The 11,644-nt window shown below is 30.0% G+C and overlaps 1 protein-coding gene across 2 annotated transcripts; it reads right to left on the reverse strand.

Annotated features, from left to right (window-relative positions):
* Positions 1 to 5,188: 5,188 nt before the first annotated feature.
* On the reverse strand, positions 5,189 to 10,886 carry Kr (krueppel). 2 transcript variants are annotated; one of them, XM_074252706.1, is made up of 3 exons: positions 10,682 to 10,886; positions 10,476 to 10,555; positions 5,189 to 7,586 (listed from the first exon to the last, which is right to left on the reverse strand). In XM_074252706.1, exons 2-3 carry the CDS (start codon positions 10,513 to 10,515, stop codon positions 6,289 to 6,291), a joined length of 1,338 nt encoding a protein of 445 aa, XP_074108807.1. In that variant the 5' UTR covers positions 10,516 to 10,555; positions 10,682 to 10,886; the 3' UTR covers positions 5,189 to 6,288. The 2 variants fall into 2 exon arrangements, with proteins under 2 accessions (XP_074108807.1, XP_074108806.1); XM_074252705.1 differs by having other exon boundaries at positions 10,476 to 10,886.
* Positions 10,887 to 11,644: the final 758 nt, after the last annotated feature.

The raw sequence follows: 11,644 nt of genomic DNA on the forward strand, positions 1-11,644 counted from the left end.
TTTTTGGCGGGCCGCTAGGTGGCGTCTGGCGCTCTGGCCTTCTCGCATGCAGTTTGGTAGTCTGAATAAATAACCATCACTTGAATTATTATTTTTTATTACTCAAAGTTAGTATTTTAATGCCCATGTCAGCTGCGGTAGTAACCCTTTAACGAGAAACCGTGGGTACAAGGTAGAAAAAAAATTTGAATGAAAAAAATATTAATGACACGAGTCTGGGGTGAGTATGCTAATTCAAAGGGTTGACTGGAAAGCCTGCAATGGCACAGAACGCTCCGATCATAAATAACCAGGTTAGTTTTAAAAAAATTAATATAAAAAAATTCAGGGGAAGAATCACGCGTGCCGGTAATTGTACAAAAAATTCTAATGCATCGATAGTTTGCTAGTTGGCAGCTAATTTAATGCTCTGGCGGGTTGGTTTGATAAAAAAAAAAATTTGTGGGAGCTAAATATTTTTTTTTTTTTTTTTTATTAAAAAGGTCTTTTCGCGATCAATGTTAAATAAAAAATATTAAATTAATTTTTATCCAATAGTTAAAGTCCTGATTTATTTTTTTTTTAATTAAAAAAAAAAATTATTTTTTTTTTTTTTTTAATAAAAAAACAAAATTTTTTTTTTTTTATTTTTTTTTTTTTTTGATAAAAAAAATTTTTTTTTTCTTCCCTGATAGCCAGCGCTTTCTCAGTAAGTGTTGACTTCCAGCAGTTACGGTTAATTTATACATCAAGTGGGCGGTAATTCTTCTTTCAACAACACTTGTAAGCAAATTGACGGAAATCTACGGCCGCAACTTGAATACAAGTTAACAATCAAACTTGTAGTTAAATTTCCTTTCAACTTTACTACAATTTGAAGGAAATACTTGTATAGCAAGTTTTGACGTCTATTTGCAGAGTAAGTTATAGGTAACTAATAGGTAATCGCTCGCTTTGCCAACTCTTTCCGTCAAGTTTGCTTCAAATTGCGGACGTAGATTGACAGTAAGTTATAGGTAAGGTGGCTATCAGGGTTGTTTTAATAATTATTGAAGGTAAAAAAAATTCTACAATCGATAAATATTTTTTTTTTTGCCGATAATTAAGATTACTTATTGATAAATTTTATTATCGATTTTTTTTAAGACTTAATCTATAATAAAATTTAATAGATGGCGCTACAATTAAAAAAAAATACTAGCTTAATTTTATGTGTAAATTTTTTATGAAAAAAAAATTTTTTATGGAGAAATATTGTTAATAAATTTTTCATAAAATTTGTATCAAAAAATAAAAAAATAACAATTTAAACAAGAAGATATAAGTTATAACATGTTATGTATATAAAGGATGTAAGATCTAGGAACACCTGCAAAAAAGGTGTTTTATTGATTTATACATAATATATATTTAAATAAGATTAAAATGATAGCGGTGCAAAGGCACCGCAACCGTTTAAAATTGTTATTTATTTTAATTTATTATTTATTTACTGGTGTTATTATTATAATTACTCCGAAGGAAAATAATGTTTAGTACCGAAAAAGTTACACCTTTATAAATTTTGAATAAATAGAAAAGCAGGTGAAATTATATGGTTTATCTTGTTTTATTACGGAAGTTTTGTATTTGATTTTTATGTATTTTATTTTTAGGGGAATTAATTATTATTATTATTATTATTATTGAGGATATATTTATGGTATAGACAAGGTGTTAAGGTTTATGAATGGGATAATTTAATTGATGTTGAGAATAAATAAAGATTTAATGATCAAATATTAGAATTTCATATCAAAAATATTATTTTAATATATATTATATATTATAAAGTCTCAATTATTACAGTGTAAAGTGTAAAACGCAGTTTTTTTCTACAAGGTACCTCTTTTTACTCTAAAAAAAAATTTTTTTCCGTGCATATAAAATTAAAAACAGTTTTGAATGAAACAGAAATGATTTTGTACCTTTTTTAGGAAGTCGGGGCCTATAATTACACAGCACGCGCCAATAATAAATTACTCAACGTTCCACGAAGGATATTTAAAGGATATCCTTAATCCTTGATCTAATAGACGAGACTAGGCTATTATTTTTTTTGGCTCTGTCTAGGATCACCATATGGCGAATTCGATTCGACTTTTGCTAAAGCCGCTACTCGTTGGTCTATTTTCATTTTTGTTTTTTATTTTTTTGGCTAAAAACTAACCTTTCTATCGCAACTCTAAATCGCTACACGCACGACAGGTGTCTTTAAAACAATATTTATTATTTATTTAATTCAAAAAAAAAATTATTAAATTGATTATTTATTAAAATAAAATGTAAAATTTTTTGAAGAAAATTAGAAGAAAATTTTTCTAATTTAAACGGAATAAAGAGGTTACATCTGCCACGTGCCCTAAAAAAGTATTACGGAGATATATAATATGTCACTGTGTCACCCCTCTCTCGGATTTCACATACGCGAAATTGCATGTGTGTATGAAGAGCGCACGCTCGAAAAAGCCACCCCTGCACGTGGCACCCGCGTGGAATCCTAGATTTCGGAAACAATTTCAATGAATTTTATTTGTGTGCGTACACGGAGTATTTTGTGTGTAGAATGGGCCCAGCAACAGCTGAATGCAGGTCTTTCTGCTTAGCTCAACAGCTCGAACTCGATAAAAAATAATCGAGACTTTGGTTGCTCGCTGACAAAAACCGTCTACACTAGTGAGTGTAGAGTAACTAAAAAAATATTTGGGGAAGGAGGAGAATAAAGAAAGATCGCTCGAGTATTGACAAACACTTCAATGCTTGTAGTCCTCTGCTCAATGGATGTTTTGGTATCGATTTTTACGAATTATCAAAACTTTCTTGGAAAAATTCGTTAAATAAATTAAATTCCATTAAATATTGCAAAAAATTGCAATTGATTGTCTTTTTAAATCTCACTCATTTTTTTTTTTTTTTCAATTGTATCAATATATTTAAAATGTCAAAAGGAATTTAGATTAGTTTTAATAATAATAAAGATCTAGAATAACAGTACCGAAGAAATGATAAATTTAATAGCAGATATTTAGTCGGAAAAAAATAAATTGAGCGGAGAAATAGTTTGTCGGGTTAATGTTTTTCTCGAGCCGACGAATATTTTGCTGGCCTTGGACATTTGGCTACTGAGCCGAGAAAAAATAAAGAGACACAATAGAAAAAATGATCGAGCCAAGAACAATAATTTCTTTGAAGGTTTAAAAAAGTATTGGTGGGGCTTGAGAATGTTTTGTTCTTCTCGGGCGTTTAACATGTTCCTCAAAAAAAACCGATAAATATATTTGTTGCTCTTTAAGACAGTTGTCTTGTTAAGTATCGAAAGGCGGTTTATTGAGCCTGGAAGAAATAAATTTGCCGAGCTGTTGAAAGATTTATTGAAAATAAAATCGTTGGTGTCCTTTGGTAGGACTTTAACTCAGATATTTATGATTAAAAGTGTTGAGGACTGTCCTTAGAGCTGTCGAAGCTCTACCAATTATACCCGAATTATAGTTTTATCGGTGTCTGTTGACCTGTCAGGGAATCCGGGGCGAAACTTTGTTGGCTGGAGACTCTGATAACCGAGAGTCAACTAAATAACATTCTTCGCTCAAGAAAAGTCCTTTGGCGGGTCAAGAAATTATTATTCTTAAAGTTAATGTACTGCTCAAGTGTCAAACAGCTTGATAATTTTCTCAAAGATTTAAATCCAAGGAATTTAACTTATTTAAAAAAAGGAAAAAAAAGGTAGAAAAAATTGTCAGACTTAAACAATGAAAAATTGATTTTATTTATCATTAATGTTTATAAATAAAATTTTGAGATATTTTTGCATTAATAAAAATATTTTTTGACACATTGTTATCATAGATATATTTCTGTTTTTAATATTTCAATAAATATTTATTAGTTTTATTCGTTTACAATTTACACGATAAATATCGAGATACGCTTCTGTTTTATTGATCAGTTGCAGTGTAAATAAAAACAACACTCAATTCTCTGGCATAGTTATCTTTTTTCCTTCATTTAAATAACATTACAAAAATTAACTCTTTTCTATTTCTTTTATCTTATATTATTTATTACAATAGTCATTATTTATCATTATCATTATTATTATTATTATTATTATTATTATTATTATTTATAGGAATACTATGTGTATAATATCAGTCTTGTGGTTGAGATATATTTTTTTCGTGTGAGTGAGGTAGTGATGGCAGTTTATTTATTTATCAAAGGATTGATTTTCAATTTTTCTATTTTTTAACTTAGATTGTCTTTTAATTTTTCTTTTAAATTACCAAAAAAAAAAAAAAACCGAAAAATTCTTTCTCAATCCTCCAATATTAGTATACTTTTATTATTATTTTAAATTCATTTTTTTGTACCGCGTACTCGTTTCAATATTTATTTTCAATATTAAATATATATATTTTTTAAATTATTTTATATACTTTTTTTTTTTACTTTGCTCACTAATTGACAACAATTATAATTAAATATTAAACCAAATTTTTAGAGATTTTTTTCGGTTTTTAATTTTAAAAATTAATTATTTGGAAAATATTGCTTGTATTAAAAAAATTAAAATTTTAATTTCCAGCACATAAAATTTCTAGCAATCTTGTTTCAAAAAATTTTTTTGAGTTCAAAAAAAAATTTCCAAAAAAAAAAAATCTCTAAAATTTTGATAAAAATTGAGAATACAATTTTACATTTAACAAATAACAACTTTCAAAAAAAATTACACGAACTTTCGAATTTTTTTCATCAAAAGAGAAATCTCGGTTGGAAAATTTTCATGGTTTAAAATAAAAATTCTTGATTAAAAAATTTTTCCGGAGTTTTGAAAAAATTATTTTTAATTTAAAAAAAAAGAAAAAAAAATATTCCCACAGTATTTTTATTAATTTAATACCAAAAAAATAATTAAAATATAAAAAGGACTTCGTGAATACGTAATAAGTTCACACGAATGATCTTTAGCATTTGAAGGCGTTATTTTTTGCAACAAACCCAATTTTAGCACCTTCAAAATTTTAGAAAAGAATCTTAAGCTTATAAAGGACCTCGTTCTTTCAATTAAACTCGGATTCAGTGTCAGTCCCCATGCAAATTTACTTTTTCATACGTAGGAGGTCACTTGGCTTCTTTGTGAGCTCAAGTAAAAAATATTTTCGCTTGATTTCTCATCGTTTTTTTTTTTTTTTTTTTCTATTTTTTCTATTTTTTGACAATACAATGACGTGTAAGGGGTTTTGTCAACCCTCGACCAATGCACGATTGCACGCGATTTAAATCCCTCGGGATATTTTTATCCAACTCAAGAAAATCTACAGCTTAAGAAAAAACTCCGGAAAAAAATTTTCTGAAAGAAAAAAAAAAATGAAAAATGAAAAGGAAAAAAAAATGCAACAATTAATCGTCAACTTAATATACTCTATTTTAACTGATAATAATATTTACAAAAATAATAATTATCAACTAGTATTTAAATTCAATAATCAGACTTAAGGAATTCATACAAAAAAAAAAAAAAAAAAAAGAGAGGCTTGTTATATTGTCTGTCCAATATATACACGATAAAAAGAAAACTTAAATTTTTATATTGGCATTTTTGAGCCATAGAAAAAAAGCGAGTCTCACGACCTATAGCTCAGTGCCAAAAATATTATTTAAGCCGCCTCTCTTTTGGAACGGATATTTAATCTAGACATTTGTACTGATTTCAAAAATCCGTTTTTTTTCTTACGAGTAATTGTTATAAATAATTATTTACACTTATTTAAAAATACATAACTTTTAATTCTTGTTACTCGGTAACTATTAAAAAGAAAAATATTTTTTTAAACTAAATTTAGATAAAAAGTCCAAAAAATTTAATTAGAGCCAAAAATTTACGAGTTATCGCTTTTAAAACAATTTTTTGGGCTCAGCTCAAAAACTAGTGGGTCCAAAAAATTCTTGACACCCCACAGAGATATCCCAGAAAATTTCCCCCAATTTTTACTTGAAAAATTATTTTCTGTCCCTCCTAATTCCTAAGCTCCGCCCAAAAAACCATTTCAAAATTTGGAACTCGCAATAACTCGTAACCTATCGTTCAAACGCAAATTTTCTTCGACCAAAATTATCCCCCAGAAGTTCCTCTACAATTTTTGTCTTCATAGCTTTTCTCTATGCCAGCTAGTTTTTAAGCTAGAGCCCAAAAACAATAATGACCTTGACCGAAAATTTGACACCAGGCCGAAAACTGTCCCCCCCTCCCTTAAAGTTACCGAGAGCTAACTAAACCCTACTTTTACTATGATTAACCCTATGCCTAAACACATCAAGATTCTGCTTGCTCAGGAACAGCCTTCCGTTCAAATCATCAATGTCCTCATCATCATCATCATGAATATCACTACTAGGACTCCTGCTGAGCGGTGAATCGCCTCCACTGTGGCTATTGGAGTGTCCGCGCATAGAACCAGTGCTCATGGAGAGATCCTCAGGTTCTGTCTGTTCCGGAAGTTCCATAGGAACCGACAAATTAATAGGCAAATCCGCAATTTTCTTCCTCTCCAAATCTTCATCTAAATCGTCCTCAAAGTCATCACTGATGACAGACTCCCTCTCTCGAACGTACTCCCTGTCCCTGGCCTGAGCAAACCTCTGACTGGCCAATTGAGCGTGCGCGGAATTGAGCAAATCCTGGGCCGTAGCCGCAACTCCGCACTTGTGATGAACAAGGTGGTGCCTGCGGCGGAACCTGACGTTGCAGTGCTCGCACTCAAAAGGTTTTTCGCCCTTGTGGATCAGCAGATGGGCTTTGAGCTGATTCGAGTCGCTGAACTTTGCGGAGCAGAGCTCGCAAGCGTACGGCCGCTCGCCGGTGTGAACTCTGAGATGGCGGCGGAGGTTGGCGACCTGGACGAACTGCCGGTCGCAGTGGGAGCAGTGGTAGGGCTTTTCTCCAGTGTGTAGCCGCATGTGGGTCTTGAGGTGGTGGTCCCTGGTGAAGCGCTTGTGGCACTCGGGGCACTCGAAGGGCTTCTCCCCGGTGTGGGTCCGCTCGTGGTTCTGAAGGACGTGCTTGTAGCCGAAGGACCTCAGGCACACTCCGCACGTAAAAACTTTGTCGCGCGGAGCTGTGTCCTTGGACGGCGCTTCAGGACTCACGGAGTTCGGCGGGCTGGGCGGGGCTTGAATTGACACCTCCTCTTTGGCCTTGGGCCCGCGCTTGCGCGGCCGCTTTATCGGCTCCGTAGGGCTAGTAGCCGTACGCTTCAAAGACTGCTTTAAAATCGGAGAAATTGGAGCTTTCGGGGGCGATGGTGGGGGTATCCACCCTGCGAACAGCGCCATCTGGTTCTGGTTGTACAAAGCTGAGTTTGCCGCTGCGGCTAAGGTCGCTTGCAAGCCTGGGGGCAGCCGTGTGTTCATCAGGGCGGCTGTTTGCGTCGCTAAGATCTGTTCCGGAGAAAATAACGCCATAGGCCGTGGAGTCGAACCTTGCAAGTGCGGAAATAAGGACAGTGTGTTGTTGTTTAGTGGCGGTGATCGCTTCTCTTCCTTTACGTCCAGTTGGCCCGTGCTCAGACCTGCAAATTTATTTTATTAACGGTTAATCAGTTTGTTTAGCAACGAAAAAATTTTTTAAATAAATATTTTATTCTCAATTAGAGTTCAGCAGACGTTAGGGGCGGGCTTGAACGTTGCTCTTGGAAACCAAGGGATTCTGGAGAAGGAAAAGAGATAAAAAAATGAGAGAAATAGCGAGAATCCTTAAGAAGTAGAAGGGTGTCGTTGTCAAGGAAATGAAAACTTGTCCCTATCGATTATTAGGTTTTCCTTTTTATTTTAAATTATTTTCGGGGTATTATTGAAATGTTTTTAGTATTTATAGTGAGGTATTGTGATTATTTTGGAAATAATTTTACAAAAGATAGAAAATAATAGTTAAATAAGGAAATATAATTTACAATAGTTTATTGTCTGGTTAGCCCCGCCTTAAAGTCATTAAATACCGTATACTAGTAATTACAATGCTTTGGATAGTAAATTTATTATTTGGCGGTATAAATAGGTGATAAGTACTTGTATAGTACAATGCAATATGACTTGACAATTTTAAAAGCGTGTATATTTGGATTTTTTTTTTTTATTTTGAAGTCGGTAATTAGAAAATTATCAATTTTATTGTCTAATTAATTAATTAAATCATTAATGTTCTTTTTTTTATTAAAATTTAATTTTTTAATTAAGCTAAATGTTAAAAAATTAGATTTTTTTTTCTTATAAAAATTTTAATTTTTATTAATTTTGTTTAATTTTATACTAAAAGTTTCAAAATTGGCTTTTTTTGTGCAAAATTTTCCTTTTTTTGCATTCTAATTTTTTTTTTTAAGCAAAAAATAAATAACGCGAATTTTGAATAAAAATTTTTTACAAAATAAAATTCTAAAAATTAAATTTTGTTTATTTTTAAACTAAACATTTAAAAACTTCCTTATTTTTTTTTAAATTATTCTTTTATGCATTAAAATTTTTTTTTTAAAACAAAAAATTAAACAAAAATTTTTTAAAAATAAATCATCTTCTTTTAATAATTTTTATTTTTAATTAAATATAAATTAATTTAATATTTTTTTAATTGAAATATCTTCTTGATCTAAAATATAAAATAATAACCAAAATATTTACACTTAAAAAAAAAATAAAATAAAATCATATCAAATCATAATTATTAATTAAAATGAAACCATACTTTATTATCAGCGTACTTTAACAAAATAACAAATTACCCGGTACTATCACAGAACATGTGTGAAGATAAGGCTTAAATGAAATAAGTACAGCGTACTTAAAGCCGAATAATGTATATTAACTGATAATTTTTTAAAAACTTTTTATCGTTTTAATTTATTGGTTAATCATTTACAATATTAAATCTCCCTATCAATTATAATTACAATAATTAATATAAATATTTAAATAATCAAATTTATAATTTTCTATTTAAATATTAAGATAAATAATTACAATTATTATTATTATCCATTAATAATAATCGAGAATAAAATATATGGAGTAGTTAGTTATTGGGTTATCTTTGTATTGTGGGTACTTTGAGCTATTTACATTTATTACTTTTCAGTAATTTACTTGTTTGTTACAATTTTCCATTGGATTTAAAATTGATTATTTTTTAATTTAATTCAATTTTAATTGTTTTAATTAGGAGCTGATTATAAATTCAGGTGAAATTTAGTGATTTTAGTTAAAAATGTAAAGATTAAATCGAAAAATTTTTTAAGTAAGATTATTTTGTGATTTAAGTAAAAAAAAGTCAAGATAAAGTTAAAATGAGGTAAGTTTGGGATAATTTGGAATTTTAAGTGAACTAAACTCAAAATTAAATCAAAAAATGTAGAAAATATGTCAAAAAATCAAAATTAAGTCGAAAAATTGAGAGAATAAGTCAAAAAATATTTATTGAAGACAATTTGGGATTTAAGTTTGGAAAAAATTGGAATTAAATTTAATTTAATGGCAAATTTAAGACAATTTAGTATTTAAAATGAATGAAAATCAGAATTGAGTTTTTTTTTTAATTTATTTAGACAAAATAAAACAAATTTTACAAATGATTTAAAATAAATTTACATAGTGTAATTAATCTTAAATATTTTTCTTATCCAAACATCAACATTAAAAAACTACTTAACTTTCCCAATTACTTTTTCGCCGTAATACTTCCTAATAGTCCCTTGATCCGTCAACATTCAGCTTTCCGGTAGAGTAATCCTCTAAATATTTACATTAACCCACAATTTTCGAGAAAACGTAAAAGTTTTTCTTCATTCATTTCCGTACAAATAAATTCTCAGAAGTGATAAATCAACGAGTTATAAAACTTAACAAGATTCCAGACTTTAAAAACCTCTTTCAACATATATATGTATATATTTGTCAGAAGCTTCTCAATGTATCTTGAGAAATGTTTTTCAACATTTTCATTCCGATCAATCAACTATGGACATTTTTCGAGTCTTTATTCACATTTTTCTTTATAATATTGATATATTTCCGATATTTACAAAAAAAAAAAAAAAAAAAAAAACAATCTTTTTCAATGATAATAACCTTGTCAATGTTTAAGAAAAAAATTACAAGCTTTTGTTGTTTTAGATCACTAAATTGTCTTAAATTTGCCGTTTTATTTTCTTTTCTTTTTTTAAACTTAAATCATTTTATTGTTTTTAATTTAATTTTTTTCTAACTTAATTTTCAAGTATTTTGTGTTAATCTTGACTTTTGTTTTATTTATCACTATCAAAATGCCCCATAGTTTAAAAATTCCTCATAAAAATTCCCCAGATAATTTTCAAAATTTCCCATGAAATTTTTCAATTTTAATTTTTAAAAATTTCAAAAATTCTCTAGATAATTTTTAAAAATTTCCATAAAACTGAAAAATTAAAAACTACCTGATTTAAGTTGTGCTTCTTGTAAAAACGAAAGTGCCATTCTCTGATCCGTGGTGATAAAGCCACATAAACTCCATCCACTTAATAAAAATAAAAATACTTAAACTTTTCAAATGCTAGTAAAATAAAATTCTTCACTATTTCAAAATAAAGAAAAAAAAAAAAAAAAAAAATTATCAACCACTGACAGCAACAAATTCACTCACAGTAACAATAATAAAAGTAAAAAAAAATGAAGGCGTTAAGCAACAAAATAATTCCAAAAATTCGGCGTGGACTCTCGTTATGTCATCGGTGTTTCAATGCAACAGTAAGACTAAAGAAAAAAAAATCAACCCGATGTCCTGCCGGCGGAAATTAGAGCAACAATAACTACGAACATGCTACCTCGGGCTGACCTAGCCTAACTGACTAACAATAAGCGAGTTTAAAACTACTAAAGTACGGCATCCCCTCCTTTAGGATTTTTCGGAGGTTCTATGTTCAATTCTGCTCTATAATATCTAATGCGACTACGAGTTCTGCTCCTTATTCACTTCTATTGTGTGTCACACCGAGCCCCCTCTTTGCCACCAAGGGCCAATAGGAGATAGGCGCGCGAAGGATCGCGCGCAGACGCAAACTTTCCCGGTAATGTGTTACGTAAAGTAGGAGCGCTGCGTATTTAGTTGGGTAGTTTTTTGAGGGTGAAAGTTACCGAGGGGTGAATTACATGCGTGGGAGGAAGGTGGGGGAAGCTGGATCACGGGTTATTATTGTGGTGGGAGCAACCTGTTGGCTTCGGTGGGGAGAAACACGCTCTTATTATCGTTGAGGGGGGGGGGGGGGGTTCGAGGCTACTGAACTTGTCAGGCTTTGTTTTTGTGCTTTTGTTATGTAATCAGTGAGTTTTTAAGTTTCCAAATATATTTTTTAAATACTTCAAAATGACACATAAAAAATTCCCCATAAACGAAAATTTAACAAAGTCATAAAAATTTGTCAGAAAATTTTTTTATTAAAAATAGCCCACAAAATCAAATTTTTAAAAAGAAAAGCTCAAAATGCCCCATAAAAATTTTATTAAAAATGCCTCATAGAAATTTTATTAAAAATGACCAATAAACTCAGATTTAAAAAAAAAAATCTCAAAATGCCCCATAAAAATTTAATTAAAAATACCTCATAGG

The sequence above is a fragment of the Cotesia typhae genome, unplaced genomic scaffold (genome assembly GCF_013202065.1).
Source record: "Cotesia typhae breed Kobodo isofemale line unplaced genomic scaffold, CoteBio_Ctyphae scaffold_121, whole genome shotgun sequence".
Taxonomy (NCBI): Eukaryota; Metazoa; Arthropoda; class Insecta; order Hymenoptera; family Braconidae; genus Cotesia; species Cotesia typhae.